Source organism: Durio zibethinus, chromosome 19 (assembly GCF_047325235.1).
Source record: "Durio zibethinus cultivar Kanyao isolate XHJ-2024 chromosome 19, ASM4732523v1, whole genome shotgun sequence".
Lineage (NCBI taxonomy): Eukaryota > Viridiplantae > Streptophyta > Magnoliopsida > Malvales > Malvaceae > Durio > Durio zibethinus.
In genome coordinates this window covers 9,121,610-9,143,960 of record NC_143180.1, presented here as the reverse complement: position 1 = coordinate 9,143,960, position 22,351 = coordinate 9,121,610, and the positions used below count along the sequence as shown (strand labels likewise).

Genomic DNA, 22,351 nt, shown 5'->3' with positions numbered 1-22,351 from the left:
TTATGTTTATAAATTTTGTATGAAGATATATATCTATTGAGACTAATAACAATTTGTTCATTTCAATGGATAAAAAAGTGAAAAGATTAAATGTTTTAATTTATTTTTTGTTTCTTATAAAATTTATTATAATCTCTTGAACTTTTTTGTCTTATTTATTTTCATCATTTAATCATTTTTAATCTTAAAGTTAAAAATGTAATTTTCATATAATCTCTTATTTATTGTTTTTTTTTTTCATAAAACGATTAATTACATGTTTCTTTATATGGATAAATTGGTGCAAAAGGTTAAAGATTTTATTATTTATTAGTTTCTTATAAAAGCCACGTTGTATTATATTACATTAGTTTTTAAGATTTTACATTAAATAAATTTTCGTATGAATTACTTTAAGTAAGTAAATTTATTCATTAATTAAATTAGAAAGAAAAAAGTACATTTTGACTCATGTTTTACAAGTTTCATGTTGAAGCTATTATTTTGACTCATATTTTACAAGTTTCATGTTGAAGCTATTATTTGATAATATATTATTTGTCTTTCTTATTTTTTATAATGTAGTTGTGAATTTATTTTTGATTACTTGATTTTACGGTTTTTTTTTTTGTTAATCAGTAGATTTTTTGTCATTTTAATCAATTCATGAAAAGAAAACAAAATTCTATCAAAATTAAAATTTTTAGTTTTCGCACTTCTTGATAATAAATTTCTTTTTTATTTTGGTAATTGTATCATTATTATTATCAATTTATTAAATTGTAATTATTGTTTTTCACCTTCTTGAAGTTATTTGATTGTTGAATATATTAATGTGTTATTATTGATGGTTTGGGTAGTGTTATATGTCAAAGGTGCATACCAATTGGTTTCCAACAACTTTATTCACAAGTCAATTTAGTTTTATATAAGAATTAAATATTAGTTTTATATAGTTTCTTACTTATTATTTAATAATTTCATTGAAAAAATTCGTGATGCATATCTTACCGAGCCATTTCTAAAATAAATATAAAGAGTATGTTATAAGTAACATTATATTAGAATGTATATCGTATAAGATGATAGTTTTTTAATTGTATTTTGTCAAATTTCATGTAGATATGAAAATGAGGAAAATGATCCACTTAGTATAATTTTTAGTAAAGTTTTTAATTTAATCATTTATTTGACAAAAAAATTATTTAATTTTAAGATGTAATGATCTTTCAATTTCATTGTGCAAACTTTTATAATGCCAAAAGAAAAAGTTTTATTATCATAATAATTTATGATTAATACTATTTATATTTTTAAAAATTAAAGTAAATAATTGACATTGATTCAAATAAAGATATTAAAAAATGAAAGCTTAAATAATAGGTGTTACTCTTATAAATAACTCATTTTTTTAAAGTTGACTTTTGTATATTTTAATTAAAAAAGAAAAAGAAAAAATGTTGACCAAGAATAATTTTGAATTAATAGTAAACAACATAACACTCAAAAATATTATTTATTTTTTAATTTCTTTAAAGACTCTACAAAATATATAGGTTACATTTAAATAACAAGTTATAATTAAAATACATTTTTGTTTTTATATGTTTATATAGCCTATTATTTAAAAAAATAAATATTTTATGAAAATTGAAGAAATAATAATATTTTATGATTCCTTAATATTTGCTTGTCATTTTTATTGAGTTTCACAAAATTTTTAATTTTTTTTCCATATAATAACATTAAAATATTAATGGCAACAAATAAATATTATAATTGAAAAGTCATTTTAATAAATTCTTCTAAAAGTTTTCATTTGAAACTCTTTTATTTCACATTTATACATATATAAATGATTGTTTGGTGATAATTAGGTGATTTGAATAATGAGTGTTTTTATTTATCATTTTTAATTCAAATACGACTAATTTTCTAAAGTCTCTTTTCTTTAATTTTTATTTTATCCAATAAAATAATATATATTTCCATATTTAGTGTATTAATAACAACACTTTTCTCATTATTGATTGTAACTAAAATTAGTTTATTCAAATTTGGGAAAGAATGAGATTGAGTTGAAACTCTCATTATACTTTTCAACTTTTTATTCATCAAATGGAAAGAAAATAAAATAAACTTCATACACAATAAATCTTATCACGATAGATTTCTTCAGTTAATATATTAGATTTTGACAAAATTATGTAGCATTTAATAGTATTACTTATATAGCTTCAAAGAGTTTTAACTCCTGTATGTTGATAAAACTTGATAGTTCTTTTATCATCATTTGTAATATCAAGAGATTAAATATTTAATTAAGACCTCATAAGATTTTATTCTTTCTCTAAGATAAAAATAATAAAATTAACTTGTTTTTTTTATTAATTTTAAAATTTATGATTTTTTTAATAATAACATTTTTCATTACACTAATTAGCAAAAATTTTTAATAAAATCTTTTTTCTAATTTTTTAAAAGAATTTTATTCTCTCCTTTTACGAAAAGATGTAAAACTAATTTAGTTTTAAACATGTCTAAGTGGATCTTTTTTCATTTTAGGTTTTTATATTTCATTATTTAATAATTTGAAAATAAATTTTTGAAAAACAAAATTCAACCTTGAAAAAATTTCATCTTATACTAATAACTTAAATTTAATTAATGGTAGAAAAAATAAAAATCATAAATCATTATTATATTAGTTTCAATCTTTATGTATTCCATGAATTGATGATTTAAAAATTAAATAGATTTTACCAATATTTCACTTTTGTTTTCTTTTTTTTAGGTTACATAATTTTTTAAAATATAAAATAATTGCTTTTATTGTATAAAAATTTAAAATATATACAAAAACTAACAAAAATATATATTTCAATTTTGATATTTTCAATTTTTTTACTTTTTAATCCAAAATTTTATCCGAATCTAATAAAAATATTTAATATCAAAATTTAAACCAAATCAAATATGAAAAAAAGATCCAAAACGACTTGAATACTATAATTTTAAATCAACTTTCAATTTTCTCAAATTTTTCACTCCTAATAATACTGACAATCATAAATATACAAGCCATTCAAGTAAAATAAATAAAAAGTATTCAAATATCATCTCCACGAGGATTGATCTATTTTTACACCTATGGCATATCTAGTCAATTGAAAATTTTGCTTCCTAATTAATTTACATGAAATTGAACATTACCAAATATTTAAAATTTAATTACTATAAATTATAAGAAAGGCAACTAAGAGAACTCTAAAACTTACTAAAAATGAAAAGTTAAACAACTATACAAAAATTAACAAAGGCATGAAATACAATTTAAACATTAAAGGAATAACAATTTAAATGCTGGAATTTAAAATTAGAAAAAAAAAAAAAAAAACAAAAAATTAAACCGCAAATGCTGACCAGGATGATCCAGCTGTCTTCTCTCCATGTGATGCTCGATTGCCGAGCCAATTATGTGTCTTCAAAGCTCCACGAGTGAGGTGAGTTGTCAAGCTTTTAGATCCTCCAAAGGTTGCATTTTTAACTTTCCAAACGAGCCAATCAACAGTTAGCAGCAAATCAAGACAGCGTGGACGCAAATTCGGCACATATGGGAGAGGTTGTTTCTTCCTTCATCATGCAGCGCATGTGACCAGCTTAGGTGGCTCCAATACCATATCTTTGAGATGCCAAGGCAGCCTTCAGCTCAGCTTGGTCTTCTTCCCGAAAATGCCAAAAAAATTGAATTAAAGGGGAGGACAGCAGCAGAAGTTTTTGTCTTTTTGTGCAACAAGCGGCTGAATTTTTCCTTTGCTCTTCTTGTGCATTGGTTTGGCTCTCTATGGCTCTCTTCATGACTCATCAGCTGGCTTGTTCTTCCTTCTCATGCATTTGGCTCACTTAACTTCACTTGGACATGGCTTTCTTTATTACACGCAGCTCATATTAACTTGGCAACAACTCAGCATTTTCATCATGCATAAACACAGCGTGCAACATGCAGCACTCCTCTGCTCATGGCTAGGTCTTCATGGCATCTCTTCTTCCATTTTTTACCTTGATTTGCATTTTTTAATTAGTAACTTACACAAAAGACAAAATAAACAAGTGTAAGAGAATTTACAAGAATTTGCTAAAGAATAAGCTAAAATTAGGTTCAAAATGATGAAATTCATTCAATAAAGTTTAAGATAATTTTATAAAATATAGAATTATTACCTAACTAGGATTACTATTAGAAAATTTGTTGTATAAAACACTGAAAAAGAAATAAACACCTTGCACAGGTGGTTGACCAGTCTTTTAAGTCTTGCATAGGTTCCAAATAGTCTTCAATATTAAAAGGAAATGGTTCAAGGTGTACTGTAAATACCCTATTTCGTCCCTATCAGTAACAATAAGCAATAGGGGTTGGACCAAAAAGCCTTGGGATTCAATGAAGCTTTTTTTATATCGCCTTGCGCTTGTGAGATCAAACCCTTCAACACCTTTGACGTGAGATCAAAAATATTTTTTCTTAAACAAGATTTTCCACAACAAGCAATATGTAATAAAATTGTTTCTCTTTTAAGAGTGATAGAGAGAAGTATTCTTGACTTTTTGTATGTATCTCCAAATTGTGCTCTACCATCTCTATTTATAGAGATTTAATTCAAGGATTGTGCCATTTAATTGTTTTGATCAATCAACAATCTTGGCTTCCAATCAAGAACACATCTGTGGAAACTTAAAAGTTGCAATTGTTCACCTTTGACAAGTGAAATATCACTTTGTAAATTATAATATCTTATTTTAAGAAAAATCTCTTTTCATAGTTATAAAAACACAACGTTTTGAACTAGAATAGACGATTTTCCTACGCAGACATTCGACTGCCTTAGTCTAATATTTGTTCCAGAATAATTTTTGTCATTAAAGCAGTAAAAACACAACTTTTGAACTAGAATAGTCGATTTTCCTACACACAAAATCGACTGCCTTTGTGTAATATTTGCTCCAGAATAATTTTTGTCATTAAAGCGGTCGAGTAATCTAAATATGCATCCGATTGTCTAGGTGTATTCTTAAAACAAAAACTCTTTCCAGGTCATGGCAGTCAACTGCCTTGAACCAGGCATTCGACTATCCTAATATATTTTCTTGACAAAAACATTTTTCTTTCCTGAAAGTCATGCCAGTCGACTGCTCTTATAGGTGGTCTTCACCTATTAATATTTTTAGTCTTTATTTTATTTCATTGGTTATGGAACCTTTCCACAGCTTATCCTAACTTTGTTTACTTGGTTTCTCGTTCCCTTAGTATATCATTTAATCAACAATCTTTTACCATTTTGAAAATATTTCTAACAATCCCAATCATTTTCAAAACTAAGCAAGTTATCAATCCTGACTTAAAACCTTCTATTTAGTGATATAGAATTATTGATCTAATCAAAATTATATGCTAAATAATAGATCTTGGAACCAATCTATACATTACTCATGCATTAAATCACACACAAATTGTCAAACCTCACCAAATTTCTTTTAGCAATACTTCATACCATACTTCATACTATTATTGGCCATCTATCTTGTCACCTTTCAAGAGTGCTTCAGAGCCAAGCCCTTACCTCTTAAAAATGGCACCACTTTCACTCATCTATATGAACTCCATCAAAAATGCTATGGAATAAGCATTCCAGCATTATATTTACATGTTATGAGTTCATTAAGAGTTTTGTACTCAACCTCCTCTTTATACATACGGTTCCAAGTAATTGTCAACCTTGCGATGAATATTATTGTAAGTACTTGATATCACATTCAAATGAGGTACTTATTAAAACTCAAGATTTAATTTCCAACTAAGTGTTGAGTTGAGGTTTCATTATGTATGATATTATTTAATGGACTTAAATCCCATCCATTGAGAAGTTTTAGACACCATATTCCTTATAAGTCCTTTTGTCCATGGATCCACCAATTTTCAATTTGACTAGACAAAATCTATGATGATCATCACATCTCTTATAAGTTGTCTACCATCACTATGTCTTCCACCAATATGTCATGACTTCTCATTGTAAACTTGGTTATAAGCCTTCAATAGTGTAGATTTATTATCACAATGAATTGATATAGGTGACAACAATTTGGCCACAAAAGAATTTCGTATAATAGGTTTTTCAACCATTTCGCTTCCTTACTTGTCAATGCCATGCCAAAGCAACAAATTTTGAAACCACAATAAAATCGATTATACATATATGTTTCTTGGATCCCCAAGAAATCAAACCTCCACCAATCATTAATATCCATCCACTTATGGATGAATGATCCTTCATGTTTACTTATCCAACTTATATCATCATTCTAAAACTAAAAGTTATCCAATATAAGCTAATAATACCACTTTTTTAAAGTATTTGAGTACTCTAAATATGGCATTCCAATGCAAGTTACTTGGTTATTTATAAATCTACTAAGTTGCTAACAGTAAAAGCTATATATGCTCTTGTGCAAGTAATTGAATAATCAAACAACAAATTACTTTTCCATATTCAAGTGTGCAACTGACATTCTTTTATTTGATATTACCTTCAAATTGAGATCATATGGTGTTGCAGTTGTTACATTATCAAAATGTTTGAACCTTTTAAGGATCTTTGTAATATAACAAGATTGTGATAAGATTATCAAAATATCAAAATGTTTGGCCCTAAAACCCCAAAACCGACCAATTTCAACCTTTTACCGGTTTTGTTTGACATCATTAGCAACAACACAATATTTGGAGGTGGAGGAGGTGGTGACCGCAGCAACACACTATGCTATTCAAAGTTTTTGAGTTTAGGCTTTTCTAATTTACAGTTCACATTTTATATGAAGATTATTGGGAAACAAAGTCTGCATTTTCGAGAGATTCAGCCATGGAAAAATTTTGGCAAACATTGAGGAAGATACGTAGAGAAGCAAAGAAATGGTTATAGGAAAAAGCAGGGGAATAGATTTCGGAGCATTTGAGCACATCTAGATAGAGACTATTATTCAGCATGTAAAAAGAAAAGATATAGCAGTATTTCTTGAGACTAGAGGTGTAAACAAGTCAAACTACTCAAGTCTAGGATGTAAACAAATCAAGCTACTCCTTAACTATTCATGCTTCATTCAGAAAAAACGCGAATTTGACTCTTTCATTTTTGAACTGAGCTCAAGCTCAAATTACTCTAAGTAACGAGTCAAATTCGAATAATTTAATACATGACTCAATAAGCTAACGATCCTAATCAAATTTTTATTTTTTAATATTTTTAATATATATAAATAATGAAAATATAGTATTTAATGTCAATATTTACATTTTTATCGAGTCAAGTTCAAATGGCTTAATTAAATTACAAACCGCGTTTCAATATGAAAAATGAAGCTTGATCGAGCCTAAATTGAGCTTCAAGTCTTGAGCTTTCAAGTCAAGCCAAGCTCAAGCCTAGCATTGCATTGACTCGATTTGACTCAATTACACACCCAATTGAGCCACAAAGAAAATTACCATTTAAGAAATAATTTAATTTCACTAGTAATTAGTGTTCATAAATAGTAGTAGTATTAGAATTTAATTTTACTAAAATAATTTGTAAACTGAACTATTGTCACAAAAGTAATTAATATCCAATAATATGGTTAATGTGTATGTTGCATGTGCAATACAAACTCGTGCCTATAAATATCTTACACAGTGAAGGCAATTTGTCTTTGGAGTATACATGAAACATCAGATAATTGACAAGAAACTTCAACTGCAGTAGTTTCACTGCATGTAATAGATCAGATTTTGGAAAATTACAGAATAATGTTTTTAATTTTAGTGCATATAGTAACTAATCAAGACATATTTTGAACCATAATCAATTAATCAAGGAACATAAATACTACTATTTAAAAGAAAAGAATGCTAGTAGACCTCAACATTCTGATGGAACATATCGACCCAAGAAAAGAGAATGCTAAACATTTTGAGCTTGTCAAACAAAAAACAACAAACTTCACATATAAACTAGTTTGACATGGAATTATAACTCTACAACTATAGTTTCATACTTATAGAATCTACTATTCATAAGTGCTGGCCAAACATACACGAGATCCACTTTATGGATAGTCAAGATGCATGCTTTGTATACAATTTTTCTTCCAAATGTAACGAAAACAAGATGAAACTTGTTTTCCTAACAGTCAGGTTGCTCATGATTTGACATAGTTGTGTTACAGGGCAAACAACTTAAATCGAATCATGTACTGATTTCAATAAGAATTTGAGCATGTGACACTTATAATTGAATGAACTGTCCGCATAAAGAACTCAAACCAAGATCACTTTGTTTCAATTTAACTATCATTTTTTAAGAAGCTTGAAAAAATTTAAACATTTTCATATGTAATAATACATAAATACAGATTATTACTATAGTTAGTAATTGTGTAAATCGAAATTCCATTAAGTTTAGGGTTTTTTCTTATAATTGTATCATGGGTACATGCATTAAAAGTAAATAATTCATGATATAGACATTAAAATATAAATACCTAGTTTTTCTAATGTGTTTTCGTAGTCTATAATGTCATCAAAGTACACAACTATTTTACACAAATTTGTCTGTAATTTAGATAAGTTAGGGTTTGGATAAGTTTTCGTTATTGATGAATCCAAACCAAAATGAACTGAGCGTCTGGCAGTTTCCTAAGAATTTGAAACATGTCCAAAAAAAATCTCAAAATGAATAAGTTCCAAAAAAGCATTACAACAACTCTACAAAATAATCATACCTTCTTGTTTCAAACCTGAGCAAATAGAGTAAGTCTCACATATCTTAAGGAGAAGATTCCATAATTCAATCCAAAGGGAAGGGCTTCTTGTTTGTCAATCTCCAAGAATTTTAAAGTGTCAAACCATAAATGTTAACGCATGCCTAATACTGATAGTTCAGTTTCCTTGAAGCTAATTCCTGTCAGAAGAGTGCAAGCAGACCTACCCTGTCAAGCAAACGTTAACCTTGTATTCAATCTGAAAAGTTCATATTGCTCAATTTGAACGAGTATATTCATTGTTTCTATTACACATTTCATTCAAATTCTCTTAATGGAATCCATATATGCTCCTGAAATTGCTAGTCTCAGTTTTTTAAGAAAATTATTTTCACAATCACTAATAAAAGATACAGTAGGCAAAGCCCTAGCGATGAGAACAAAGTTCTCTCCATTTCCAACATCAATTTCATATAACTCAGGGAAAACCTCTTGAAAATCATGTATCAACGTCTCATAGAATGACCTACTTGGGGGGATCACATTAATAACAAAAATGCCAGATTCACAAAGAATTGATCTAGCAGCCAAGAAAACATCCTTCCTAACAAATTCCAAGGGGGGAGCACTAACACCGTTTATCAAATCACCAGAATCCAAATCAACCATAATAACGTCAAACTGAGGATCTAGATGACCGACTCCTTCATGACAACCATCTCCACGTGCCAGTTTCGCCATAAACTCCATACCATCTCCCACAAAAGCCTGAATAAAGTCTCCATCCTCCAAGCCAAAGTACTTCCATGCAACCCTTAACACCTCCTCATCAATCTCAACACCAACAACATGGAAACCCAATTGCGCTTTCAAAAACCCAACAAGAGCACCACCTCCAACCCCAAGACACAAAGCTTTTGGTCTTAACCCAACTTGAACATGCTCTTCAATTCGCGAGCCAATCAAAGTAAGACTAGCCACCATTGGCACCAAATAAACATGCACCAAAACCCCCAAATCATGGCTAAACTCTACATTATGGCCTCCTATTTCAAATGAATCCATACAAAAAACCCTCTTGGGCACGATTCGAATCTCCGTTTGTATCAAATTAGGCATCCTTTTAAACCTTAATCTCCTCCTAAATTCTCTTCCTTGATCACTAGACTCTATCTCAACATCTTCAACAAGCATTTCACCAACAAAATTCCCAACACATTTCTCTAAAACTAAGCTAGAAATAACATTATCTTCATAACTCAAAAAGGGTACTTCCACGTTTCCATTTTTAAAGTAATTTTTAGGAGATAAGGCAATTACCAGTGGCTTTAGCGTCATTTCGAGGTTGTTTAGGGAATCGGAATCGATCGGACGGCGGTAGACGGAATGTGAACCAGGGCCGTTGATGATGGGTTGTTGTCCGATTAATATGAGGCGTTGTATGTTGGAGGAGCTGAGGAGGAGTTGCAGGTGGCCGGCCTCGGTGGAGAAGAGCCAGTCGGACTCGCGGTGTTTGGGGACGAACATGGCGGCGACATTGGGAGTGGGAGAGGAGGAGGAGGAGGAGGAGGGGGAGGAGGGGGTGGTGGGGTGGATGGGTGAGTCGAGGATGGCGATTCGAATGAGCGGGGAAGAGAGAGAGGGGTTGAGAATGGGATTGGGGATGGTGAAGGAGAGGTAGCGGGAGGGATTTATGATTTCGAAAATGGAAATGTCTAGGGCCATTTTTTAGAGGTTTGGGCTTCTGGAGTTGGTTGAATATTTGGGATTTGTTATATGGAAGCGCCAAGGCCTTCGCTCAAAAATGAGATGTATTGAAATACGAAAATAATCGTTAACATGTCCTTTTGTGTCCAAAATGGACCGGTGTTGAAAATGGACAGTGTTCAGCAGTTTAAAAGGTCAGCTTTGATGGTTACTATGATTTGGAGGTTAAAGATGTCTTTATAACAAATCACTACTTATCTCTTTAGTGTTTTCTCAGATTTATCTTTTTTTTTTTTTGCATTTATTTGTTTTTTCTATTTGGTGCTAGATTTATTTGTTGCTTCTCTTTTTTCAATGTTTTTCAGCTTTCTCTTCTCTTTTTTTTTTTTTTTCTCTTTTGCTATATTTCTTAGGTGAATATTTGTTTTTTCTTTATTTTTTTTCATGGAACTAAATTATTAGAGATTTCATTTCGATTGTTACCTATAATTTGTTTTGTTTGCATAATTTAATTTGACACATACAACAAAATGCATGTGTATAGAGGTGTGTTCTAGGTTTACATGTGTTTGATTTGTAATAATAATAGTAATAATAATTGAAATTTGAATACTAAAACCTAATCCTAAAAAATACAAAGGATTCATGGCATTATGGTTGCAAATTAAATGCGATGACTTCATGCTACTCCGTGTCACTCTAACCTCAAAAGTTTGGCCGCTGATGTTAGCTTCTCTCTTTAAGTTCCATTTTTAATGCTTTTTTAACTTTAAGTTATTCCTAACATTTTTTTTTCAAAATAGAAAAAAAGAAAAAAGCAAACTTGGATTTTTTTTGTTTGTTTAAAGGTGAAAGTGGAAGTATGAAAGAGATGTTGAAATAAAATCTAATCTCAAATCATGAAAATATTAATTTCATGGATCATTTTTTTTTATGAAATCTGAATTCATAGGTTTAGTTTTCTTTTCTTTTTTGTAATGTGGCTGAAGCTAATACTTACATGCCACATGTTTCACTTTATTCATGAATTTTCTTCAAATAACACCTGCAAGCAATGGATAACTGACACCACCACTATGAATAAAAAGCTTACATCTTTGATTCAAAGTTGAATCATTACATTCATATGTAAACAGTACATTCATATGTAAACAGTAACTTGAACTTAAACATAGGACTAATTAATTTATATTATTTCATTGCTATTTAACTTTGCTCTTTTATTTTATTGATCAACATTTCATTTCTACCTTTTTATTCTTATTCTTTTAATACTTTTGGTGTACTTTATTCTTTGAAATCTTTGATGAACCCACCAAAAAAGAAAGATAAGTATAGATAATTGCAATATACATAGCCAAGATTATATTTTAATAGTGATAATCATTATCATATAGTTGATCTTTTAGGTAAAAAAAGTCTTATACTTAGCATAAACTTACTAAGAATAACCATTAATACTTTGTTTTCTATATATTACCCAAAAAAGATTACTATCTTATTCAAGCACACACATATTACTTCAAATAAGTGATTACATGCTTTGTTAATTTGATATCAAGTGTCAACTTTGTGATTCTTTTCTTTCATTCTAATGATCTCAAGTTTACTTTGATGTTATTGCATTTGAAATGATAAATTCAATTTTGTTGTTCTTTGCTTTTATTCCAAGTCAATTGTTCTTTTTTTTTTTTTTTTTTCATTCCTAAACTAACTAAAACTAATACTAAGCTGTTATCTTTATATTTGTGCCTTTATATCATTTTATAGGTATGGTCATATGGGATAAAGCTAAATCATCAATTTATGGGTATTGATCTCAGGTATGCAATTCACTTTTCAATTTTCTCCACATGTTATTTGCTTGATAGGACTACAAGTTCTATCATTACAAAAATAGATTCATTGTTTGCATATTATAATTTTGGTTGTTTGGTCTTTTTATGACCAATAACATAGTATCTACATATCTATGCTATATAATTATATTTTTTCCTTTTTTTTGCATAAATGAATATATTCTTTTTTACCAATGGAGGAATCATTGTTGTATATTCTTCTTCGTTAGAGTTGGAATAACGTGATGGCTACTTATCAACCTATCAATTTGTTGCAAAAATGTGTTGAAAATGGCTCTATTATCTTTAAGCTAAATTACCCATTAGCAATTAAAAGATACTGGTATTATAGGCATTAGATTTCTTAAGTGTAAAAGTGACTTTTATAGCACTATGAGACATTCTTTATTGTCAATTTGAAGCTTAACAAAAGATATTCATTTAATTTTATAGAATTTTTGTCATTTGTTGTTTATTCTAGCTTGCTTGAAAAATAATTTCATATAAACTTTCAATGAATGAATTGCATGATATATACACAATGCTTGGTAATCAATCAAAAGGTTTAGAATTTTAATTTAAAAATATAAAAGAATAATTACTAACAAAAATAAACAAATAATAAAATTTAACTTTCATTTTTAAAAATTATAATTTATACATGTAGCAAAACGTAAATAGCCAACTAGCATCTATTTAAATGAGTCTCTCTCATGTTTATCCTTGCTTGATAGCTTGTTATATTTTTATTGAATGACATCTATGTTTCATTCTCTCCATCGCTGACTATAGGTATTGTGTTGCTTTTGTTTTTTACGTTTGAATAGAAAAAAGCTTGAGTCAATTTCGAGAACCTATTTTTTCTTCTTCTTTCTTAGACAGTACTAGGTTGCTTTTTTCTTAACATTTGATTGAAAAAAAAATACCATGGTTGGTTTTGTTTTTTACATTTGATTAAAGAATAATTTTTAATGGGTTCTTGCTTCTTGCATGTGATTTGAAAAAGGGTTTTTAATGGATTCATGCATAATTAAAAATATATTTAATATTTTGGATAAAAAATGGTGGGTGGGTTTTATTTTTTATTTGATTAAAAATTTTTGGTTTAATGGATTCTTGTTTCTTGCATGTGATAAAAAAAGTTTAATTGATTTTTTCGCAATTAAAGTTGCATTACATATCTTGGTTTTGTGATTTTGAACAATTATGATCTTTTTTTCTTTATTATATTTTCACTTTTCCTTCTAACTCCAAGTTTCAACTCTCTCTTTCTCTTTATTATTTTTGTTTTTTTAAACTTCTTTCTAATTACAATCTTTGAGATAGTTGTGAGAGAAACTCAAAAGTGCTTTTTCTTTTTGGTTTCAAGTCTTAATAAACAATGACATATAAGTTTCTTGTAGAAAAAGGAAGAACTTGAAGCTAGTATGGGCTATCTTTTGGCGCAAGTGACAATATGACGACAAATGCCATAGAAAGATGAAAGAGGTGACACAGTTATCTCAAGTTTAAAACCCATTTAAACTCATACGCTATTTTATTTTTATTGCTATTTTTTTCTTCTAATTTGTAAGTTCTGTTTAAAAATAGAACATATTTTTTGTTTCTTTTTTTATTAGGATTATACTCACATTACGCTATGATGCTATTATTATTAAACACAAATAAAAATTAGCATAATTATAATATAATGAGTTAATATATATTAATATTAGTGTTTGTTTATATTTTGATAAATAAAACATGTAGAAATACATTAAGTCTTTGCTTTCAAAAGCATATCATAGATGAGATACTATAAAAGCTTTATTGGCATATAATTCCCATATATATTAAGCATAAAGTCTAATTATGTGATGGACACAAAAAAGTCAATGATATTTTTTATTTACCCATTTATTTTAATTTAAAAATAACAAACAATCCAGTGATATTTGTTTGGTGCCTAAGATTCGCATCTTTCTTTTGACTGTTTGAAGTTGTTTTTTTTCTCAATAATGCACTACGTCAACCAAAAGACTTAGTAAGTACATTAGTCTCACCAACCAAAATATTCTAATATATAGATAATCTTGGAAGTCACATGCTAAAAGTTAAAGAGACATACGTACCACAAAGTTTGAAAAGTTAGGAAAAAAAAAAGAGCAAATATCATCCTTGCACTCTCCTTAAACCTAGAAATTAGACAAACAAGTAGTCTTAGGTTGAATTTTGGAGTGTTGTAGTAGTATTTGATTCATAGGAGTTTGCTACATTTGGGGTTTGGAATTTTTGATCAAATTGTGTTAGGAGTCATTGGTGTGTAAAAGAGAGGTGAAAAATGAATAGTTGAAAATGGTGAGGCAATTTTATGAGGAAGGTGTTAGGGGTATTTTAGGTCCAAAGGGTAAATTGAATTTTTCCCTCATTAGAGACTGCCAACAAACAATCAATGGTATTTTTGACTTTTGGGCTTACTTGACATCTCAGATCGACCTGATATGTACAATGCCACATCAGCTCGATTATGTTACTATTCTATCTTTTAGACCTTTCCCTTGGCTTATAATTAAAGCCATGCAGGAACTATTTATTCATCTTATATTTTTCTTTACTTTCCTATTATTCTCTCATTTTGACCTTTATTATTCTAACCTGTAACTTGAGTGTTAGAATGCAAATACAAGAAACACCTCTTACCTTTGCTCTTAACTGTTCTTTTTTTCTCTTGTGATTTCAGGGTCTTATCCTTCAGCTTGAAGCTCAACATAAACATTTGGTGTGCTAGGTAAGGGATATATATTTTTTATTCAAGCTAAATGCCATGCCATCCAAAAAAGAGAACCAATAAAGAAAGAGAGCCTACCATCTTTGTTAGGATCGAAACCCATAACAGCTAAGCTATGGACCGACCTACCATGGCATAGGTGAGACCAATCATGGAACAATACCAAGCATTGATTGAAAAAATCCAAACCCTAAATCATATGCTCTAAAGCATAACATCACCTAAAGCCTCAAAAGTACTCAACCTAGTCACCCATGGTAGATAACCAATAGAAAGACTACTAAGCTATAAAAAGGTCAAAGCTTTTTCAACCTTTAAAGAGGAAGAACATGCCATTCCAATCATACATCATCACTATCCTAGCCACAATTCTACCTATACAACCATACAAAAATCCAAAGAAATCAACTTAGAACCTCGACCAAACAGAGATATGGGAGCCCAGATGCAAGTTATAGAAAATGAATTAAAAGGAAAAATTGCATCTTTTGAAGACAAGTTAAAATTTTTAGAGACCTCACCCTTTATCGAGGAAATTGATTAGACCATGTCTCTAAAAGGATTCAAGACGTTGACCTTGGAGACCTATGATGGCACCTCTGATCCCTTTAATCATTTAAAGCGTTACTAGAATAATACGATGATACAGGGTGTAGATGAGGCTTTCATGTGCAAAGGTCTAGCTATAACCCCCAAAGAAGTAGCTTGATCTTGGTATTGTAGTTTGAAATTAAGGTCCATTACTACTTTTAAGAAGCTCAACCATTCTTTTTTATCTAGATTCGTCAATAGCGAAAGAACTAAGAAGACTACTACAAGCCTAATATTTATCCATCAAGGCATAAATGAATCTCTAAAATACTATATCACACATTTTAACACAAAAGCTCTACAAGTAAAATATCTAGAGTAAATGGCTACAATGGTCACCATCACTAGTCGACTTAATGACAGAGAGTACCACTTGAAACTCATACTCTCTTTTGAACCACTGAAGACATTAGTCGATATGCTACTTGTCATAAAAAAAATACATCAACACTAAAGCTACAATGAAAAATCAAGGTGAGAGAGGCTCATCCTCATTCCTGAATAAAAAAAAGGCAAAGAGATTTATGATCTTCCTTAAGAAAAAGACAATAAGGGTACTTTAGGGTTAGGAGCCCAAGCTGATAATGAAGCTACACTATATTAAATACCTCTAAAGAAAAGATATTGATTCGAATTGAAAGGGACTTTGAGCTCATATGGCTAAAGCTACTGAAATAGAACACCCACTAAGACCATAACAAAATATGTGAGTTTCATAGAGACTTTAGCCACAACACAAAAGATTGTATTAACCTAAAGCATGAGATAGAAAGTCTGATTAGAAGAGGTTAATTGGAAAGATTTATGGATTGATGAAAATAGGGTCAAGGCAAGTCAAACTAAAAAATAGGGGATCATAGAGTACAGATGGTAAGGAATCAAGGGGACAGACCAAATGAAAACCAAGGTGATGAAGAATAGAGAACGAGAAAGAAAAAAAAGGCTAAATAGTAGATAATAGTCCCATCATGGGCATAATTAATGTGATTACTGGGGGAAAATTCTACGTCACCTAAAAGAAAGTTCGACTAAGGAATAGCCATAGCTAGAGGGTTTTTTACTAAAAAAAAGAATAGTTGAAAAGATAAATCAATCTCCTTCATGCTAAAGACATGGAAGGAAACCAATTCTCACATAATGAGGCTATCATAGTCACGATGTTGTATATAATTATGAGGTAAGAAGAATTCTATTTGATAGTGAGAGTTCGATTGATGTTATATACTATGCCACAATGTTAAAAATAGGAATAAAAAAAGTGATATTGAAGCCATTTGCTACTAAACTAATTGGCTTTAGGAATGAATAGGTGTTGGTAAAAAGAATAATCAAACTACTAATCACATTAGGCAATAAGTCAAGGAGCATTACTCTATTGTTGAGTTTATAGAGGTAGATGTGTCATCAACATTTAACATGATACTAGGTTGACCTAGCCAGTCTGTTATGCAGTTAATTGGTTCAATTCCTCATTTAAAGGTCAAGTTTTTGGCACTGAATAAGTTAGAAAGGTCAAAAGAGACCAGTCTATGGCATGACAATGTTATGTCACAATGATTAGAGGTAAGACTAGGAAGTAGACTAACAGTTCGACCAAGGAAGAAGAGCTAGAAAAGATAGATGAGATTGACCTAAAAATTAAGGAAGTGAAAAAAACATAGCAAAGACACCTCGATAAGAAGTAGCAAGAAACCGATGAAAAAAGGCTCTTTTAAGCCACTTTGGGCTCTTAAGCTCTATACTAGTATAAGCTACAAAGTTTTGTAATTTTTGAATAGATTTACACAAGACGAGCTTTTAAGCTGGCATACACATTTGTCAACAAGACCGAGTTATTAAACTGACGAGAAAACCATTTGAAATACAAATATACGTTTTGATTTAGTTTTATTTTTCTACCGCTTGCCATTCTACTAACAACAAAAAACTAATTTTCACATTAAGATTTGTTCTTCTTGCGAAAAATAGTCATAACCTAACCGAATAGAAAGAAATAATTGACCAGAGACCTAAGGTCGATAACAACATACTAGAACCAATAAAGAAATTCATCTCTATGCTATTCTATGAGGGTAGTCTTAGAAAATGTATGCAAATTGAGGTTAAACTAGACTATAAGAAACAACTAATTCAAATACTAAGAAACAATGCCAACCTATTTGCATGGATCCCATTAGATATGCCAAGGATCGATCCTGAGGTAATGGTCTATAGGTTATGTATCGACCTAAACATAAAGCTAGTTTGACAAAAAGAGAAGACCTTTGCTGTAGAGAGGCAAAAGACTATCAAAGAAGAGGTTAGGAAATAACTACAAGTAAGATTAATCAAGGAAGTATATTACCCTAATTGGATAGCCAAAGTAGTTATGGTAAAAAAGCATAACAAAAAATAAAAAATGTACATTGACTTTACTAACCTAAAAAAGCCTATATGAAAGACAGCTTTCTTTTTCCCAATATAGATCGACTGGTTGATGACAATGTTAAGCATAACTTGCTCAGTTTCATAGATGTCGATTTAGGCTATAATCAAATTAAAATGCCGAAAAAGAATGAGAAAAAAATAGCCTTCATAATAGAAAAAACTTATACTGTTATAAGGTTATGTCGTTTAGCCTAAAGAACACATGAGTAACTTACCAAAGGTTGGTTAATATGGTCTTTAAAAATCAGATTGACAAAAATATGAAGCTGTATGTGGATGATATAATAGTAAAGAGTGAGAGTTCGACCAAGTACCTAAAAGATTTAGAGAAAACCTTTAATATTTTAAAAAAATACAACATGAGATTCAACATAAATAAATGCACCTTTAGTGTCACATTAGGCAAATTTCTCAGTTATATGATCAATAAGAGAGGTATAGAGGCAAATCTAGAAAAGGTTTAGCCTATCCTAAACATGAAAGCACCAACCTCAATGAAAAAGGTGTAAAGATTAACTAGGAGAATAACTACCTTGAGTAGATTCATGTCTAGGTCTATAGAGTACTATTTATCATTTTTCAAAATCTTCAGGAACATCTCAGACTTTAGATGGACACTTCAGTACCAAAAAGCATTCGAAGAGCTTAAAGAGTTTTTTTCCTCGTTTTTTATTCTCTTTAAGTTGAGACTCAATGAGGTACTATATTTATACCTGGCTATAATTGACCAAGCTGTTAGCTCAATATTGGTTAAGGAAAAAAGGAAAAAGGCTAAGGTTGGTGTACTTTATAAGTAAACTATTAACAGGGTCAGAAATAAACTACACCAAAATAGAAAAATTGGCCTATGTAATAGTCACATCAATAAAAAAACTTAGATCATACTTTCAAGCTCACACAATTCACGTCTTGATTGGCCAACCACTTAGGCAAATTCTACAAAAGCTAAAACTATTAGAAAGGCTAATCGAATAAATAATAGAACTCAGCGAATACGACCTGTTTATACTTCTTAGGTCGATTTTAAAATCACATGTGCTAGTAGATTTTATTGTGGAATACTTCTTGGTCGAAACCAAATAATAGGCTAAGAAGGCTAAAAAGCTTAAGGCAGAAAAAATGTGGAAACATTTTGTTAATGGGTCAATCACGAGCCATAGAAATGGGGCTGGCCTAATTATGATCAGTCGAAAAGACCTATAACTTCAATATGCCTTAAGATTTGGGTTCAAAGCTTCCAACAGTGAGGCCGAATATGAAGCCTTAATTGCAACTTAAGACTGGTGGTCGAGCTAAATGTGAAGAACATTATTGTATACAGTGACTCCTAGTTGGTGGTCAACCATATAAATAGAGAATTTAGAGCTAAAGAAAAAGGAATAAATAAGTACTTAGATAAAATATTAACTCTTCTAACCACTTTTTTCTAAGACTGAGGTTATAAAATACACCACCCGATTCATTGTCTAAGTTAGCCTTGAGAATGACAATAGAGAGCTTAACTCATATTCAGGTGGAAAAGCTAACACAAAATAGTATAAAAGAGAAACTGGTCAAGTAGATTGAAGAGAAAAAATAGTGGATGACCCTAATCAAAGCATACCTGATAATGGGAGAACTTTTCGAAGATAAGGTTAGAGCGAAAACTTTGATGAGAAAATCTCCTCGATATACTATGATCAATAAAAAATTATACAAGAGATCTTTTAATTTGCCTTACCTAAGATGTATAAATGATGAAAAGGAAAATTATGTATTCAGGGAAATAAATGAAGGAATTTATGGTAATCACCTCAGACCTCGGTCACTCGCCTACAAGGTATTCAAACAGGGCTGCTATTGGTCAACTATAAAAAAAGATGTAACTGACCTAGTGAAAAAATGTGATAAATATAAAAAATTTGACCATGTACAAATCTTCCATCAACTGTGCTAGTCCTATTATTGATCTTTAACCTTTCATGCAATAGAGAATGGAACCCTAGCCACAGGGTAAAGAGGATTTATAATAGTAGTAGTGGATTACTTTACAAAATGGCTTGAAGTCGAGACCCTAGTTGTAACAACAAAACCTCAAGTTGAAAAGTTTGTTTGTAAGAATGTAATTTACAGATTTGGTCTACCTCGATCCATAATAATAGACAATGGTAAATAATTTGACAATCTAAGGTTCAAGAAGTGGCGTGCTAACCTTCACATTGATTTGAGTTTCACCTCTATTGCCCACCTTTAATCTAATGGATAGGCCAAGGCAACTAACAAAATTATATTAGAAGCCCTTAAAAAGAAACTAGATAAAGCCAAAAGCAAATGGGCCAATAAGTTACTTGGTGCATTATAGGTCCTCAAAATCACCATTAAAGTCCCTATTAAAGAGACACCATTCTATCTAGCATTTGGAACAGAGGTTGTGGTGCTCATAGAAATTAATCTCTCGAGCTTACAAGTTGAGTTCAAATCAAAAGAGGAGAACAAAAAAGCTTTGAAAGTCAATTTGGATTTGACCAAGAAATAGAAAGATATAGCTTTGACCAAAATAGTAGCCTATCCATAGAAGGTAGCCAACTTTTACAATAAAAAGGTCTAACATAAAAATAAAGAATGATGACCTGGTACTTAAAAAGGTGAAAGCTTTAAAAGTTGATGACAGAGGTGGAAAGTTGGCTTTGAAGTGGGAAGGCCCTTATATTGTTAAAGAGGTCATCCATTACACGACCTACAGATTATATGACATGAATAACAATCTCATTTAAAAGACATGAAATGTGGATAACCTTAAAGCTTACTACTAATAAAGATGTAGAGTCGAGCTAACATTTGTAATTTTGAAAGATATTTGCTAAATAAAAATTCTAAAGTTTTAATCACACCTAATATTGATTGAGCTAGAACACCCAACCTTGTACTTAAATAATTAAATCTAGTTTAGCATATCTTTAATCTAAGCAGGCACTTGAATAATCAAAATCAGTTTATCAGATTGGATCCTTAAGTTAATTTAGTACATTTTGGTCATTTGAACATATCTCATTATCTTATCTAAGCTAAAACTTTGATTATTTGCAACATATCCTATTATTTTATTCGAGGTAAATCTTGGAATGCTCATTTTGATCATTTGAAGTTAACAATAAAGCAAAAGGTAAAGGTGGTGGGTTTTGACATCCACAATCAATCATGTCCTTCAAGTCGCATGTTAAAATAGAGCTCTAACTTAAATAAAGAATAGTTGTGTTGATCATGACAAAATTTCATCAGAATGATTACAAAGTTGACAAAAGTTTTGGTGAGTGAATTGATCCAAGGTCATTATAAAAACCTGGCCTTTCACATAAACAAAAAAAAAAAAAAAATAAACAAACAAACAAACAAAAAGAAAAAAAAATTAGACAAATTATTCATTCTCTTTAGTTTTCTCTTTTCTCGGTAACGACTATAGCTCTCATTTCAGCCATGAGTCAAAGGACGACATTAGGTTTAGTGTCCATGGCTACATCCTTATCCTCATCCTCTTACCCATCAGACGACAGTAAAGATCTAGCCTTAAGGTTGTCCAGCCCAATGTCAGAGAGGTCGAGGTTCTAACTTGCATACTTGAATAGCATTTCATCCTTGAATAGCTTAAAGGCATCGAGAATGTTTTCTTGAGAGAATTCAACCTAAAGATCAGATGCCTCTGGGAAATCATGAACTCCTGGATAATTTTTTCCTTGCCCTCTTCCCTGGCCTCTTTCCTAGCATTCTACTCAACCTCACATTCAAACTTCAGCTTGACAATATCACCTTGAGCCTCATTAAGTTTGAGCTCAACTTGTTCATTTATAGACTCAGTTGAGGCTTTGTAGACCTATATCTCTTCTAGCTTGACTGACAAGTCATTAGCCTTCATCTTTTGCTCCTCTTCCCTTTTAGGTGTAGTAGAAAAATTAGCCCAGAGCTTGGCAATCATATTGTTATTCTTGTAATTTCCCTAAGCAAATTTTTTCAGGTCTTACTTAGTCTTCAAATAGCATGACAAAGTTTAGTAGGCATAGTGCAAGCTTTCACTGACTAATTGATAGGGAATGGTTGGAAAGCTTTTTTGAAAATACAAAAGGAAAATCAAGCTTAGACTTAAAAAATAATGAAATTCATTAAACAATACAAAAATTAAGCTAAAAGATTACTCACTTTTTTAAGGGACTATAACTTTCGTAAACTTCTTGGCCATGACAACATCTTCAAGAGGATTTTCATTAAAGTCATACTTCAATCA

General features: G+C 30.3%; 1 protein-coding gene across 1 annotated transcript; it reads right to left on the bottom strand.

The window, feature by feature from the left end:
* Positions 1–3,236: 3,236 nt before the first annotated feature.
* LOC111310393 (S-adenosyl-L-methionine-dependent methyltransferases superfamily protein) lies at positions 3,237–10,583 on the bottom strand. Its single transcript, XM_022909813.2, has 2 exons — positions 8,788–10,583; positions 3,237–4,038 (listed from the first exon to the last, which is right to left on the bottom strand). The coding sequence occupies exon 1, from the start codon at positions 10,489–10,491 to the stop codon at positions 9,088–9,090; it is 1,404 nt and encodes a 467-aa protein (XP_022765548.2). The 5' UTR covers positions 10,492–10,583; the 3' UTR covers positions 3,237–4,038; positions 8,788–9,087.
* Between the last annotated feature and the right edge of the window lie 11,768 nt (positions 10,584–22,351).

Coding starts and splice junctions, on each gene's coding strand:
- LOC111310393 (XM_022909813.2), bottom strand. CDS start 10,491: ATGGCCCTAGACATTTCCATTTTCGAAATCATAAATCCCTCCCGCTAC.